General features: G+C 41.2%; 1 protein-coding gene across 1 annotated transcript in view; it reads left to right on the top strand.

Annotated features, from left to right (window-relative positions):
* Positions 1-17,261, top strand: part of TRPC6 (transient receptor potential cation channel subfamily C member 6) — a 287,084-nt gene extending 269,823 nt beyond the window's left edge. The window contains exons 10-12 of the mRNA XM_089687255.1: positions 10,058-10,141; positions 14,107-14,182; positions 15,698-17,261. Of these exons, the coding sequence (XP_089543381.1) occupies positions 10,058-10,141; positions 14,107-14,182; positions 15,698-15,837 (300 nt within the window). The 3' untranslated portion in view covers positions 15,838-17,261. The remainder of the gene's footprint in view (positions 1-10,057; positions 10,142-14,106; positions 14,183-15,697) is intronic.
* Positions 17,262-18,217: the final 956 nt, after the last annotated feature.

Here is an 18,217-nt window from a genome sequence, read left to right as displayed (position 1 = left end):
ATTTACACAGCGCTTTACATATATATATTGTACATTCACATCAGTCCCTAACCCTCAAGGGGTGTACAATCGAAGGTCCCTAACTCACATTCATACATACATATACCGGGCCAATTTGGACAGGAGCCAATTCACCTACCAGCATGTTTTTGGTGTGTGGGAGGAAACTGGAGTACCCAGAGGAAACCCACGCAGGCACAGGGAGAATATGCAAACTCCAGGCAGGTGGTGTCGTGGTTGGGATTCGAACAAACAACCCTAGTACTGCCAGGCAGAAGTGCTAACCACTTAGCTACTGTGCTGCCCAGGGTTGCCACCTCATCCCTTTAAAACTGAACACATATTAATTACACAGGTTCTGGGGCTAATTTAATGCAGATAAGGCACCAAGTGAGTTTAATTACCACCTTAATCAGCCACAGAACCTCTGTACTTAATATGTGTTTGGTTTTAAAGGGATGAAGTGGCAATCCTACATACTTTCCAGGAGTCTTCATGGCCAACTTTTTTCTTTCATTTGAAGGAGGAGCTTTCTCAGCTAAGTAAACCCTCCTGCCTTCATGCCTGAGCTAAGGGCAGATGGATACCAGGAATTAAATACTACATGAATCATCTGCCGTTACTCAAGATGGCCAAGGCTAGAAACACTAAGGGGGGGGGGGGTTTCAAAGTGATTTCGCCACAAAATAAACTATGGAGACATGGATGGATGGGGGAGTTTGCTTTAAAAATTTAAAGGGAATTCAATAGCGTTTTCAGTTTGTGGTTCTCAGATACAGTTTAGTTCGGCTTTCAGAGGTCAAGGTTGCACAAAAATCTTGCATTCTGATGTTTGGATGTGAATGAAACACATAAGGATTGGATTCCTAATATGAAATTCCTTGTGTTGTTTTTTACATCTATTTATATACATTTATGGCTCATTCACACTAGTGTCTCTTCTGTGCTAGCGATGGGGGGGTGGGTGCCTTGTATTTTTACAACTCAATGTGCTGTTTAGGCTACATTCATACCAGCAATTTATGTCAGTGTGAACTGTAGCAGCAGGAATCTTCAGATTGTTGGTGCAGCTGCGAGCTGCTAGGTGCGGTCGCTGGTCCCGTTCACCATACTGACAGGTTGCCAACAGCCATAGCTATATGCAGCTGTTCACATAGCCAGCAATTACCATCGGTGGTGGCTGCTGGATGCACACAAAGTGCAGCTGTGAGTGGCCACACCTAGCCGTTCACAGAAGATTCCTGTTGCTACACTACGCATTTGCCTAAATTGCTGGTGTGAATGTAGCATTATTGTTTTTGTTTTAACCCCTTGGCGCCGGTTCCCTTTAAGGGTTTCAGAAGCGGGGAGGCGGGGTTTATGGTTATGCTGTCACGACGGTCACATGATTGGGAAAGGTCCCGATCGAAAGAAGAGATTGGGACCTTTCCGTGAGTACTGGACATGTGTGCTGGGAGCGCGCTGGGAGCACGCAGGGCGCGCGCTCTCAGCACACATGTTTTTCTTAATTGCACGCAAATGTGCGGCCACTCGATGTCAAAGCCCAGACGCCAGGAGGCTGCACATTTGCGTGCGGTCAGCGCCAAGAGGTTAAATTATATTGAAATGTGGAAATTATTCCAGCAGAGCTGCAGTGGAGAGGTGCGGTGACCGGTGGGGACATCAGATGAGCTCTGACGCATTGTGGAAGAAGGCAGCATGCTTGCATTTGTCCACAACACACTACGACCCACCTGAAGGCAATGTTGCAGTGTGAACAGGACACATAAAAACAAATGTTTTCTATGGGCTTTTGCAGCAACTGGCGATCTGGTGCAGAAAAATGCCCATCACCTTACATAGCATGAACAGACCAAGCTGCCCACCAAAAAGTGAGTTTTTGTCCCAACCCTTACCATTGTCACTTCTGATAGACAGCTGGGTCTGGATGGGTATAAGATATAAAGGCATGTGAAATAATAACAATAATAAAAAGAGGAATCCACATAATGAATACTGACATAACATATGCACATCCCATACAACTATTATTATTATTATAATACAGGATTTATATAGCGCCAACGGTTTGCTCAGCGCTTTACATTATAGTGGGAGACAACACAGCAACAATACAGTTCAATACAAGAGGGTTAGGAGGGCCCTGCTCCTTGGAGCTTACAATCTAGGAGGGAGGGTTGAGGGGTACAATAGGTAAAACTGTGGGGGATGGAGTGGTTGGAAGCGTAGAGGATACCAGTATTAGCAGAGGGTGGGATAGGCTTACCTGAAGAGATAGGTTTTCAATGATCGCCTAAAGGTAAGTAGAGTGGGTGATAGTCTGATAGATTGGGGTAGGGAGTTCCAGAGGATGGGTGACACCCTGGAGAAGTCTTGGAGATGAGCATGGGAGAAGGAGATAAGAGAGCTAGAGAGTAGGAGGTCTTGCGAGGAGCAGGGATTACGGATCGGGTGATATTTAGAGATAAGATTGGAAATGTAAATTGGGGCAGTGTTGTGGACGGCTTTATATGTCATTGTTAGTGTTTTGAATTGTATCCGTTGGGCAACTTGGAGCCAGTGGAGGGATTGTCAGAGAGGGTTGGCGGATATAGAACGGTTAGTAAGGTGGATGAGTCTGGCAGCAGCGTTCATAACAACTATTAGATTGTAAGCTCTCAGGAGCAGGACCCTCCTAACCCTCTTGTATTGAACTGTATTGTAGCTGTCCTGTCTTCCTTTATAATGTAAAGCTCGGCACAAATTGCTGGCACTATATAAATCCTGTACAATAATTTAGCAGAATGCATTTTTTTTTTGCAGTAGTTGTCCTTTAAGTAACTGCATCTTGAATTTCAGAAAACTACTGACAATAATTAATGTTCATTTCATCATTCTTGTGTTCAGAGACAAGACAGTATTCACTTTGTGTAATGTTATTTTGAAGACAGAATAGACTGCCAACACAGTTCAATTATTGCTAAATGATTGTGACTAGTCATAGAAACCTTGATGTAAGATCCCCCCTACTGGTGAAACAATAGTAACAATTCAGGAAAATAAAAAACTACACTGAGAAGAAAATATGTGATTATTGTAAAGATGAGCAAACTCTGTGATTTCATTGTTGGCTGAGGATACACAAGTGCATGGTAAGAAATAAATAAAAGGGTAATAATCTTGGAATTGCCTGGTTGCAATTCTGAACCTTTCACACTCTGCATGTCAGAGGTTGAAGGAGCAGCATATTCTATAATCCAATGCAGCATTGTCGTAGTTCATTGTTTAATAAATAATGTGTTTAATTAATTATTTGAGATATTATTATTATTACATTATGAATTGAAATTAATAGCTCTGAGAATTAAAGTGTTACTAAACCCACAACAGTAAAATCAGTCTGTGTATGCAGTAAAGCATGCTTGTTATACTCACTGTGGAACCTAAGGGGTAATCCTCTGCTTTGTATAAAAACGCTGTTTCATCCTGAATTCTCTAATTCTCCCCTTCTTTCATTATCCCCCACTTATCTCCTGATAAAATATATTGTGCGGAGACACTGCACATGCTCAGTTTGGTGTGTATTGCTAGATCATTTTTTTTTTCAATCTTGGGAGAGTGCATGTGATCAGCACAGGGCTAATCAGCACTGTCCACACAGAGGTTCAGGGGTTTTGCATCCTCCTAGAGCAGAAAGAAAACTCCTACAAGCTTTAACATGTGCTCTGCTGGACACTGATAGAACTCACAGAACTGCTCTAACTGCTGATGAGAAAAGGTATTTAGCAGTTTATATTTACTAAAATAATTGCATTAACGTGTTCTATGTACTGTGCAAATCCAGATATAGTGAATGCAGGGTCCTGGGTTTAGTAACACTTTAAGAGTATAGACCAACTGATTGTGTGATTGGAAATCCTATTGATTTTAAATACCATGGTTTTTATTTTCTCTGGGTATTTTATAATATATATGTAGGCATATATAAAGCTATTTTTAAATGAATAGAGCATTGAGGGATTCGAACCTTATCAGGTTTTTATTGCTGTCCCTCTGCTTGGGAGATTCATTCTGTCTATAGTGCCTCTCCTAGAGAGGGAAAGTCAGAAATGTTGAACTGTTACCAGAATAAGAAGAGGAACATCTTCCCATGGAGACACTTTTGGAGTCAACTGTCTAGGAGAATAATCTCACTTTGGAGAGATTTCCTTTCACTTTTTGTGTTGTATGTACAGGACAAAAAGTAATGCAGGCCATAGATGGGTCGAAAATCGGACGATTTTTTGGCCAAAAATAAAATCGTCCGATTTTCGGATCGTTAGTGGGCTATTTGTTCGGCCGTTTTTCGGTATTTCGGCAGATTTTTTTATCGGTAAAGTTGGAAAAAAATTGGCCGATTTTGCCGATCGGCCGATTTTCGCGGCAATGATGGGCAAATCGGCCAATTTTTTACCGATTAAAAAATCTGCGCATGAGCAGTGACCTGCAAGAGGAAGACAAAAAGAAGAAAAAGAAAAAGAGGAAGAGGAAGAAGAAGAGGATGATGAAGAAGAAGAAGAAGAAGAGGATGATGATGATGATGATGAAGAAGAAGAGGATGATGAAGAAGAAGAGGAGGAGGATGATGATGATGAAGAAGAAGAAGAGGAGGAGGAGGATGATGAAGAAGAAGAAGAATAAGAAGAGGATGATGAAGAAGAAGAAGAAGAGGATGATGATGATGATGAAGAAGAGGATGATGATGAAGAAGAAGAGGATGATGACGATGAAGAAGAAGAGGCTGATGATGATGAAGAAGAGGATGATGATGATGAAGAAGAAGAAGAAGAAGAAGAGGATGATGATGATGAAGAAGAAGAGGATGATGATGAAGAAGAGGAAAAAGAAGAGGATGATGATGAAGAAGAAGAAGAGGATGATGATGAAGAAGAAGAGGATGATGATGAAGAAGAGGAGGATGAAGAAGAAGAAGAGGAGGAGGATGATGAAGAAGAAGAAGAAGAAGAAGAAGAAGAAGAAGAGGATGATGATGAAGAAGAAGAAGAAGAAGAGGATGATGATGATGATGAAGAAGAAGAGGATGATGATGATGAAGAAGAAGAAGAAGAGGATGATGAAGAAGAAGAAGAAGAAGAAGAAGAAGAAGAAGAGGATGATGAAGAAGAAGAGGATGATGAAGAATAAGAAGAGGATGATGATGAAGAAGAAGAAAAAGAGGATGAAGAAGAAGAAGATGATGAGGAGGAGGATGAAGAAGAAGAAGATGAGGATGATGATGAAGAAGAAGAGGATGATGATGAAGAAGAGGAGGAGGAGGATGAAGAAGAAGAAGAAGAGGAGGATGATGATGAAGAAGAAGAGGATGAAGAAGAAGAAGAAGAAGAAGAGGATGATGATGAAGAAGAGGATGATGATGATGATGAAGAAGAAGACGATGATGAAGAAGAAGAAGAAGAAGAGGATGATGATGATGAAGAATAAGAAGAGGATGATGATGATGAAGAAGAAGAAGAGGATGAAGAAGAAGAAGATGAGGAGGAGGAGGATGATGAAGAAGAAGATGAGGATGATGATGATGAAGAAGAAGAAGAGGATGATGATGATGAAGAAGAAGAAGAAGCATAAAAAATAAGAGGAATTCCAGTCCGGCAAAAAAGTGTCCCTGCAGAGAGCTCCGCTATTTCTTTGACAGTTCCTTGACATTTACAGCGGTTGCAACATTGTATCTGTTTCCAAATAAAAACATCTGTATCCTAAATGGATACAAATAGATACAATGTTGCAACCGCTGTAAATGTCAAAGAAATAGCAGAGCTCTCTGCAGGGACACTTTTTTGCCGGACTGGAATTCCTCTTATTTTTCATGCTTCTTCTTCTTCATCATCATCCTTTTCTTCTTCTTCATCATCATCATCCTCATCTTCTTCTTCTTCATCCTCCTCCTCCTCATCTTCTTCTTCTTCATCCTCTTCATCCTGCCGGCTGTAGACGGGATGAAAATCGGCCAATTTTTTCATCATTGCTGGTAACGTCGGCCGCTTGAGCGACCGATTTTTCGTTTTTTAAAAGAAAAATCGGCCGTTTTTCTCCCCGTCTATGGCCTGCATTAGGCTCCATGCACACTGACTTAAAAATCGCTGCTTCTACAGGAGTTTGTTTTGCCTGTAGAAGCATCTCAGTGTTATCCTATGTGTTCATAATCAGGGTGATTAGAGGTGTATGTTAAGCACAACGTTTAGAGGCAGGAAAAAAAGCCTTCTGGTTTGCGTTTTTGATTGGAGCTTTCTGGCAGAAAAAACACTAAACTCTCCTAAACTGTGTACAAAAACGCTCTATATCAGCATTTTTTTCTGCTAAGGGAACTGGCGAGCCTAGAGGGAAATCTACCCAATGGCTTTAGTTTGGGCTTTAGATATACTTTTACCTCCCTTGCATAACCCCAAGCATTAGGAAATTACATGTAAAAATTAATATCCCCAAATGGGTAACCATTTAACATTGAATTCCTGGCTAGAGAAATGCTTGCGGTTAACACTAGGAGTTCCAGATGTCAAATGTTCAGGATGGTAGAGTGGATGAAAGAATCCACTCACTGATCCTCCCTCTCTTTTTTTGGTAAACCCGGAAGTGATTGGAGCAGAGCAGTTCATGGCTGTCAGATTCTGGAAAGCAGCCAGGACTCAGTTTCTTTGGCAGTAGTGCAAGAAAGACATCCAAGGTCTAGTAGACCCCCCAGTATTGATATAAATAGGACCTGGCACTGCACAATACTATCACATAGGTGATAGTAAAAACATGAAGTAACTAATGTAATATTGATAATGTTGAAAACATTTATTAAAAAAACAAAAAAAAATTCTCAAACTACACTCCCTAGGTCAACTGATAGCCTCCCATGGCTTTCAATGCTATTTCTACACTGATGACATCCAAATTTATATCTCTACCCCTCAGCTCATTCCATCAGTCTCCTCACGCATCATTCATTTACTAACAAACATAGTCTGGATGTCACACCACTTCTTCAAACTAAATCTATCCAAAATCAAAATATTTCCTTCCCTGCATACCTCTTGGCACAACCATCAACCCGTCCCCACATGCCAAGGTGCTAGGTGTAATCCTGGACTCTGAACTATCCTTTTGGCCTCACATCCAATCACTGTCCAAAGCTTGCTGCCTCAGCTTACGCAACATCTCCAAAATACACCCCTTCCTAACCAACAACACAACAAAGCTGCTAATTCACTCCCTGGTTGTCTTTCGTCTTGACTACTGCAACTCCCTCCTCACTGGATTACCTTTACACAGGCTACCACCCCCTTCAGTCCATCATGAATGCTGCTGTCAGTCTCATCCACCTTACCAAACATTCAGTGTCTGCTAGCCTTCTTTGCCAATCTCTCCACTGACTGCCACTCACCCAACGAATACAGTTGAAAATACCAACAACATACAAAGCCATCCACAATGCCCCCTGCTACATCAATAACCTTGTATCAAAATCCCAACCAAACCATTCTTTATTTCTCCCAAGACCTCTTGTTCTCTAGCTCCCTTGTCACTTCTTCCCATGCCTGCCTTCATGACTTCCCCAGAGTCTCTCCCATCCTAAGGAATGCTCTACCCCAATCTGTCTGACTATCTCCTACTCTGCCCACTTTTAGGCAATCCCAGAACCCCTTCTCTTCAAAGAAACCTATAGTGCCCTTACCTGTACTTTTATTTTCTCTATCAGATTACCCCCCACAGTTTTTATTTTTTGTATCACTTGAGCATCCCTTTTAGATTGTAAGCTCTAAGGAGCAGGGCCTACTGATTCCTCCTGTATTGAATTGTATTGTAACTGAACTGCCCTCATGTTGTAAAGCGCTGCTCAAACTGTTGGTGCTATATACATTATAATAATAATAGGGACCCACACCCCTGCCCCCAGGATGTGCATATGTAAATGACATTTGTGTAACACATATTGGACACCTGCATGCATGTTGGAGAGAGATGAATAATTCTAGGGACATTTACAGTTAACACTACACTGGTGAACTCTAAAAGTTTATAAAGCATAGGCTATGGACAATTTTGAGTATCAACATTTTTCCCAGTTTTGCATGCATTTTTAAGGTTTGACATATTTGTTATCTACTTATTAAACACAGTCTTGTCTTTTAAATATTGCAAAAAATGAGAATTATAATGTGTTTTTGTGCTCTAAAATTAGTGTATTTTTACTGAAACTATAGGTTTGAAAAACAGTTGCATAAATACCATGCAAAATAAAAACTGATAACCGCCATTTTTTTTCATTTTACAAGTTCTCTGCTTTCTATATAGAGGAGAATTTACAAGGATTGTATCAACTGCACATGGCAACCAATAAGCTTCTTGTTTTCATTTTCAAGACCTGACTGAACAAGCTGAAGCTTGAAGCTGGTTGGCTATTATGCATAGCTGCTCCAGATTCTGTCTGCTACAGTTTTAGTAAATTCCTTCCATATTTTTTTGTGGTTTTTATTAACTTTTTAGGTTAAAAATGTGCATTTAAATATGTGTATTGAAAACAATGCTACTTTTTTGCACGTTTTTCTTGGGGAAAACATTAAACTAAGAGAGTTAAAAAATCCAAGCAGTGATAAAATTAATAAAGTTAGCCCACCCCCCACCATTGTCCGCTGGTGAAGAATATATTGCTAGTTTTTCTAATGCAGAAAAATACCTCAATCCATGGTCCCACAGTGTTCCTCCAAACAATGGTTGTGACGACCAGGCCCTGAATCTGCTTATCTTACTGGTCGCTCTCTGTTGTCATCATATACAATTCACCATCAGAATGGGACATTGCTGCCAGTCCTGCATTATTTGTGGTTATGTAAACTCACCCACTTTGCATCCCTGGAGTATAGGAACTGATCACCAACTGTTGAGGAAAGGTAGGAGTAAAGTAAATACAACTATGCGCTAGATCACCCCATAGACAACTTGGTGAGTAATATATTCTTCATCAGCTGTAGGCAAGGACACAATTTTAATTATGTTATTACTGAATGAGACTTTTAATGATTTGAGACAATGTTTGCAGATTGATCATGATTGCGTAAATACAGTAAGCAACAGTGTTATAGGAAAGGAGAAGTAGACTCTTCATCTGCAACCCACCTTTGGCACTGGTGGGCTCCTAGGGCCTGCTTTGCTATATCTGAACACCTTCTCCATCACCCTCACCTTGAACAAGTGTGTGGCGAATTATCTTCTGGAGAAATAGAGGAATACTATGCAGGGTGAAGAGGATAATCGGAGTTGGAGTGGAGGGAGTATGAGTGTTGAGGGGTTTAGGTACAGGGGATTATGGGGTGAACATGTTATTTGTAAGAAATATTATGAGAGTCATAATGATGTTGATACAAGATTGAATTTTATGAACCCTGACTCCTATCTTACACTGGGGCTCAAATGTGTGAAGCTACACCACTGGTAAGCAACTGAGATACAGTGGAAGTTAAAAGATAAGAATACTTTACACCAGCCTCTCAACACAGAGGAACCCCTTGAAATAACTTTCCTGACTCGGTGAACCCCTGCTAGATACTACTGTATTTAGAACTCATGATACATTAATGTGGTGGTCAGTGGGAAGAATGCTCCTTACACTTGTGGTCATTGGGAAGGATTACCCCCTTACAAATACCTAAAAAGATCACTGTTGTCAGTGGGAATTTATCTGAGAGGCAGAAATTGCTCATTGTTCAAGGAACCCTCAGCAACCTCTGGAGGAACCCTAGAGCTCCAAGGAACCCTGGTTGAGAAACCATACTTTAGACAATTTAATCCCAAGGGTCCCCTCACTCTCATTATGCTCTCTAATACACACCTCCAATCAGAGTGTACCTTGAATGAGGAGCCAAACCCCCTATGAAAGAAATTTTAGGCTCTAATGAAAAAGCAGACAGATAGCAGTAACTGCAGGGCACCCAATAATATGAGATTGTCATCCAATATCACACTGGGAATGTCATGTATATGGATACTATTTGCTAGATGTATTACCTGAATGTACCTTAATCATTTCTTTTGTATTCAGTTGGGACAGAGCAAGCACTCAAGCATTAGGAGCTCAGAAGATGGCAACCTGAACAACATAAGCCAAGCACCCTCAAGATATCAGGTAGGTACAAACCAGTCACATTTTTCAAAAGTATATTAATTATATTCAAATGTTTGCCCACCTCAAACAATTCTTCAGTTTTTGTTGGATGCTGAGGGGTAAAACCAACTAATGGTTTCTTATGTTTTTGTTGGACTCCGTTTGTGAGATTTCTGCATTTCATTTGACAGGTCTACACACTTTTTACAGCAGTTATGTCTCTCCCCTGATGGACTTCCAAAGTACTTTTCATAATGAATAATGTAACAGTAAGAGTGGGAGATCCCCATGTTGGAGCAGGTGGAGTGAGACTTCACCCCTGAATTTCCAGGAAATATAAAATTCCAGAGGGTAACTAAGCACTGCAGACTCCACCAGTAACTGATACATTATGTGGCCAAAGTATGTGGACACCCCTCAAAATTATGTAGTCTATGTGTTTCCAGTGAAGGGTGCTGTTAATGCTAGAGCATACAAAGACGTTTTAGACAACTATTGACTTTTAACCTCATGGCAACAGTTTGGGGAAGACTGTGTGCTTTTTAAATAAAGAAATATACAGAAATGGTAAAATCTTAGATAATAGAAGCAGAATTTTTATTTTCAATCAATAACGCATCACCCATCCATTTGGAATCCATATAAAACTCTCAATGCAAGCCTTTCAGTGCAGCAATTGAATTTAAAGTTCAAATTCTGATATGATGTTCATACACTTCATGATGACTTCTCTGTTGATTTTGTTTAACAGGATTTGCATTTTGATTTGAATTGCTGCACTGAGAGTCGTACTGTACTCCTTTAGGAGTTTTTTATGGACTTTCTTTTCATATAAATTGATTGTAAATGTAAAGGCTTATTGCAATTATTCTTAAAAATGCAGCCTCCCTCAATTCCACCCCCCCCCCCACCCCCACCAACATCCATGGTGCATAGCCAGTATAAAAAAGATCTGCCTAGATAACTATTTTTAATCTGGTCCAGTCACATTTCCAGGAGCTGCAGCTTCCCTGTTCAAGAGAGTGATTGACAACAACTGTGAATTCCAGGATCCAGGACATCATATGCTGGATCCTATTGACCAGCCATTGTTAATACTCCCTCCTCTGTTCTAGTCACATTTCCAGAAGCTGCGGCTTCCATGTTCAAGAGAGTGACTGACAATAACTGTGAATTCCAGGATCCAGGACATCATATGCTGGATCCTATTGACCAGCCATTTTTAATACTCCCTCCTCTGGTCTAGTCACATTTCCAGGAGCTGCGCCTTCCCTGTTCAAGAGAGTGATTGACAACAACTGTGAATTCCACGATCCAGGACATCATATGCTGGATCCTATTGACCAGCCATTGTTAATACTCCCTCCTCTGGTCCAGTCACATTTCCAGGAGCTGCGCCTTCCCTGTTCAAAAGAGTGATTGACAACAACTGTAAATTCCAGGATCCAGGACATCATATGCTGGATCCTATTGCCTAGCCATTGTTAATACTCCCTCCTCTCCACTGCAGCAGCCACTTACTGACAGAGGAGAGACAAAAACTTTGGTATCATATGACCAGATTGAACAGGATTAAAGGAAGGTATTTACACAGATATCTTCTATACAGTTTAGGCAGGATAGGTAGAAGGAGGGGGTATGCAGCATTTTTAACCTGCTGATGCTGGCCGCATGCATCTATGCAGCTCAGTTAAAACTACTTACCGTGCTGAGAGCAAGCTCCCTGCACGCTCCTAACACAGTAACTGGCTGTCAGGGGCGGACTGACTATTTGGAAACTCGGGCACTGCCCGAGGGCCCGAGGTCAGTAGGGGGCCCCATGAGATGCCCCTGGTACCTTTTTCATAGGCTTTTTTGAGTTTGGGCAAGGACACAGGGGCCCCATGATCCCCTATTGCCCGGGGGCCCCATGAGTTGTCAGTCCGCCCCTGGTCCATAGGGTACTGCTTACTGTGCTTAGAGCGTGCTCACTGCATGCTCACAGCTCAGTAACTAAAGTGAAAACAGTAAGCTCCCAATGCATACTTGCAATCAGAAGCTTCTGATCATGTGACTGCCAATAACAGTGGTCATATTATCTGAATGTCCACCTCTGCCTCCCAGCATTTAGATCCTCTTACAGGGGTGGTAGTAAGGGGTTAAGATACATTAGTGTATTCTTACAGATATTATTTGTGCTGATAACATCAGGTTCTATTTAAAGGTACAACACTTCATTTAAAAATGCAATCTTTCTTTCCTCTTGCTTTATTTTCAAATTTTTGTGACCAGTAAGTAATAGTTAAATGTTTATTAATTGGCATCAGCACTTTGAGTTCTTCAGAAAGGGAACTACAAGATATTTTCAAGGATAAACACAAGGGAAAGCACATTCCTGTGAAAGCAGAAATTACTCACTCAGGATTTAGTGATAAGAATATAGAAGATGGCTGCAGAGAATTCAACATTTCCAGGACGGACCTCTTTGCTTAGTAAACGACAGGAACTTCTGTGTGTGTTGGAGAAATACTGTATATCTACGTGGTGAGAACTATTCTTAAGGAGCTCATCAGGTCATTGGTGGACCTCTATAAATAACCCACTTGGTTAAATCGTTATGAAGGCGAGGAAGGGGGTGGTAATAGCAAATGAAGGCAAGGGGCTCAAATCTTACTACATTTTGGAATAGTATTCCACTCTTGAGAAGTAATGCTTTCCTTCCTGAAGACAAATTGTCAGGAAAGTTTGTTTCCAATAATGTGAGATTTCATATCTGGCTGTAAGGTTGTGATTTAATAGCCTTTGGGTGGGTTACCTGGCACTGCAGACGGGTTATCTAGTACACATATGTATAGATCTAGGAGAATAAGGCCTGAGGGTTCCATTACCAGCAGCTGTACCATAGTCCAGTATTTTAAACAACAGGGCAAAACCAGGAAACAATGACCCATCCTGACCATAGCCTTGCTATGGACAGTTTTGTTTTAGAAGCTTTATACTCTAGACAAGGAGTCTCCAAACTGCAGCCTGCGGGCCCTTGAAGAACTATTCCTTTCACTGATATGAGGCACTATTCCTTCTAGTGACACCAATATTGGGGTATTATTCCTTCCACTGACACCAATTTTGGTGTACTATTCCTTCCACTGTCACCAGTCTGCCCCTGCTGGCGGTAAGTCACCAATGCATACTTGCGACTGGGAGCTTTCTGACACCTGCCTCTGCCTCCCAGCTTTTAGAACCCTTAAAGGGACGAGAGGTGTCATTGACAAGGGGTTAAGAATACATGTATTTAGCCATATCTTCCACTTTATTGCCTATATCCTTTGAGGAATGTTTGGCACAGATTTTTTTTATCACATATACAGTATTTTGAACTGAGGTTTTATTGTTAGTTGTTTAGTACTATATTATATTTAACTATTCATATTTATATCCTTAGGGATAACTATACAACAGCTTGGATACGTATTTATTTTTACAGATTAATATTAGCATTGGCTAAAATAACTAAGGACTTGCAGAGGTAATTTGATTACAGAGAATCACTATTCTCTTTTGTTGATTGCATGGTGAACCACTATCAATAAAACATCAGCATATACTGCTCAGACTGTGAATTATTGTACTTGTTAAAGCATTGTCTGCTGGTACAGAATATAAAACTTTTGGCATTCACTTTGGTACACAAGTGCATGACCCAGAAGATGAAACTGTTTGCCAAAGCTTTACTACACTGATAAATATGGATAGTACAGAGAAGAATCTTAAAAAGGAGCACTGACTTTCATTGTGTTATCACCACAGCACAATGTAGCATAGCCTACCCATGTAACTATTACTTTGAAAGACCACAGTGGCACCAACTTGGTACAAGCATACCCATACTTAAATACCTAACCATATATTTATGCATGATTTCAGACCTATGTATTTCCAACATTCCAGATTAATACAATATATATTAATCAATAACAGCATTTAGTAATTTTTTTTCAATTTTGTAGAAAATAATGAAGCGTCTCATAAAGCGTTACGTACTAAAAGCTCAGGTTGACAAGGAGAGTGATGAAGTTAATGAAGGTGAGTCGGAGCAGTCATCTACTGGTGTTTATGACATATGGGGGAGATTTACTAAAACTGGAATACACAAACCCTTGTGCAGCTGTGTATAGTAATCAATTAAGCTTTGACAATAGAAGCTGATTGGTTACTATGCACAGCTGCACCAGATTGTGTGTACACCGGTTTTAGTAAATCTCCCCCAATGGCGCTTATGAGCCAGGGGTAACCAGATCCATAGAGCGAAAAGACAGTAAGAGAAAAGATTCAGAAATGTTATGTATGGCTGTAACTTTCCTCGCAGACCACCCGCCTGCTTCTTGGGGTTTGTCTAGACCTGTGGGTACCTCCCTTGTCCTATTATGTCTACACCAACCCTTAAAACATGGAATAAGTGTGTGCAGAATAACCATTCCATGGGATGATTACAATGCACTCCAACATTCCTTCCTATATGTGTTATTGTGGCATATAAGGATTTACAAAGGCAATATATTTTTCTATGCAAATGTTTTTTACAAATAAATCTGGCTAATCACAGCAAACGATGATGTCACAAGGGGGTGGGGTGACCCACCCTTTGTGATGTCATCACACTATTTAAGAACTGTCATCCTGGAGCAACTGTCAGATGGTGGGATCCAGCGTGGAGAGTGGAGCGTTTTTTTTCTTTTTTCAGATTAGTGATGGCGGCGGGCATCGTGATTGATCTTGGATCTACTTCGGGGAATATTTTTTAAAATTTTTTTTTAAATAAAGAACTTTATCATACTGTCTCCTGTCATTTTTCCACTACACTTTTTTTTTGTGAATAGGTAGCAGTACCATGTAACCCATACTCATTCATATGGGGGGGTGGGATTTGGGTGCCCCCTTGATCATGGGGGCTTCCAGATTCTGATAAGCCCCCCGCCCACAGACCCCCACAACCACCAGCCATGGTTTTGGGGAAGAGGCCCTTTGCCCCATCAACATGGGAACAAGGTGTTTTGGGTGGGGGGAGAATCCCCCCATGTTGAGGGCATGTGGCCTGGTATGGTTCAGGGGGGTGGGGGAGGCGTTTACTCCTCCCAGCCCCCTTTCCTGACCTGCCACACTGCATGCTTGGATACAGGTCTGGTATGGATTTTGGGGGGGACCTCCACGCCATTTTTTAAAAAGATTTTGGCGTGGAGGTTCATATAAAATTCCATACCAGACCCGAAGGGCTTGGTATGGCTGGGGGGGACCCCACGCATTTAAAAAAATCAGCTGTCAGCGAGGACAGTAGCTGTGTGGTATCTTACTGCATACTCAGATGCAGTAAGATACAGCTTAGTGAAGTGTCCCCTCTGTTCGAAGTACGAAGACAAACTTTCATTATGTTCAAATGTTCGACAGCAAACCGAACAGGGGGGGTGTTTGGCCCATCACTAATCAGGAAAAAGGTAAAGTATTCTGACTCTAATAGACACTACTATTGTATAACAAGGTTTGTGTACTTATGTGATCTTTTACAGATTTTTTTCATTTTCACTTTATTTTAAACATTTGCAGGAGAACTGAAGGAAATTAAGCAGGACATCTCAAGTCTGCGCTATGAGCTTCTTGAGGAGAAATCTCACAACACAGAAGACCTGGCGGAACTGATCAGAAGGCTTGGAGAAAGACTTTCATTTGAACCTAAGCATCAGTAGAATGACCACATGCCTACATGTCTAGCAGATATCATATAGGGAAGTGTCTATGTGAGAGAGTCCCCCTTTTTATCAAAGTGTCTGACCTAAAGAGGATCTTCAGAAAAGATTAATTGTCATTCTATTTACACTGACATTCTATTTATGAGAGTACTGCACAAGGATATGCAACCTTCACTGCATGGAGTTCCACAAGAGCGCAAATGGTTGTGTGAAGTGTGAGCCCTTATCTGATATCATATGTGCTTGGATACCGTATGGTGAGTATTGAGGAAGATGCTGTCATAGGTACGGATTGAATATTTATGGCAGCACCTCCATGCAAGCAATACATGCATCAGTTCTTTTTCATCAGGCATTCTGATAATCGACTGGATATCTGAAATTATTGTACCTAGCAAATTTCAGCTGCATCTGTCTGTCAACTTCTAAAGTCAAATGTGTATAGGTGAAAAAAAAACAACTAAAAATGATAGTTTCAGATTTCACCCGAACACCCCACAATCAACTTGAACATTATTGGAATTTTCCAGCTCAGCCAACTGCTTTCATCTTCATTTAGATCCTGAAAAATCAGCTGAAAGCAATTAAGACATTAGTGGAAACAACTGATTATTGCAAGACCCAATTAAAAATTTAATGCAATTGTATATGTATACGATACATATGTGGCCAATCAAAATGATATATGAACAGTACAACCATGGCTGATTTCTGAGAGAAGCTTAGATTTCACACAGCCCTTGGCTCTCCTGAAAAGGCTGAGGGTTGTATATCAGAGAGCATCCTCACTGGCAGTAAATAGAAAATACAAACAATATCCTATATAGCCAGTTTAAAAATGTATATTGTTCCACTGCCATCTAAGCACATTATTTCCATTATTCTTATAATGGAAAGTAATGGAAACTAGACCCTTCAGTGCCCCGTTGCAAGAAACCATGAAGGGCCTTCCTAACCTCTGGCCTGGGCTCTTTCCTCTGAGCCTGGGACCCTTCCTAGTGATCCTGGGGCCCTTTACTTCCATCGTAGGGCCCTTTATTACGGTCCTGCAGAGGACCCTCTCACAGCGGGCCCCCTTCCTACCATCTTGGGGCCCTTCGCAAGTGTGACCTTTGTGACCCTGGTAGTAGTACCACCACTGCCACAGGTCCTAATTTGACAGGCATGTGGGTGCATGTGTACGGCTCCAAACACAGACAGTGTGCATTCAGGGCTACTCACCCGCACCTTCACACCTGAATTAAGAGAAAGAAAACCATACACAAGTGCTCAAGTCTGTAAGCCTCCCAGAACCACAGTAACAGTCACTTGTTGGGGTGTAGCCCTCTAAAGATCTGGGAATCTTGATATTACTGGAAAAAAGCAAAGAAGGGGCGCACTCTCCTCGTGCATTATCATGATAAAAAAGGTATTTATTTAAAATGACAAAAGAGTATACTCACAAACCAAGACTCGCAATACAAGCTGGAAACCAGTGTGGCAGTCTGAATAAACGGTAATCGGACTGTCACACTGGTTTCCAGCTTGTATGAGTCTTGGTTTGTGAGTATACACTTTTGTCATTTTAAATAAATTCCTTTTTATCACACCTGAATTAGGACCTGGGGCTGTGTTTGTACAGCCGCTGCATCCCCATAGACTAACAGGCAGTTCTAACTGCACAAACTGTTCAATAATGGACTAGAGAACCCATGTGAATGAGCCCCCCTTTTTTTTTACATTTTGAATTATTAAAAAAAAAATATTTGTTGCAATTTTTTTTATTTTTAAATTTTTTTTACATTGCTTCTGGGGGTGTGGGTTTGGTAAAATTTCAGGGGTCTAAATAGACCCCTGAAGTTACACTTTTGAGACAGAGAAAGGGACTGAGGAAACAAATTCCTCAGTTTCTTTCTTCAGCCTCAGCTGTACAGAATGAAGGAACAAGAAGATCTCTGTACAGCCTTCCTGTTCTTTCATAAACACAAGCATATTAAACAGTGATTACTATGCTTCAATTATGAGCACAGTGAGTGGTTTGGACTGATCACTCACTGTGTTCATTAAGAAGAAGGGACAGGTAAATTACATATTTACCAGCTGCTACCTCGCTCTCCGTTCTCCCTTGCAGCAGCCGATGGGAGAGCAGAGTGGGAGAACATGGCGGGGGGGGGGCAGGTTTGGGAGCAAAGAGAGGGTGATAGGGGGATCGGTGTGGTGGGGAGCAATTAGAGAAACCGATCCCCTGTATGTAGCTAAAAGCAGCAGGAGGGAGAGGAGGAGAATCTGGCTTTCAGCTGCTGCAGGATGAACGGTACAGGGGACTGGATCCTATAATTGCCCCTGCCACAAAACTTAATGTGAGAGGGAGGCTGTATGGGCCCCCTTGGAGCAGGGG

The sequence above is a fragment of the Staurois parvus genome, unplaced genomic scaffold, assembly GCF_062004578.1.
Source record: "Staurois parvus isolate SC_StPar_1 unplaced genomic scaffold, SC_StPar_1.0 ptg000422l, whole genome shotgun sequence".
NCBI lineage: Eukaryota > Metazoa > Chordata > Amphibia > Anura > Ranidae > Staurois > Staurois parvus.
Note: the sequence above shows the minus strand (reverse complement) of the source record. Positions and strands in the feature narration are given on the sequence as shown.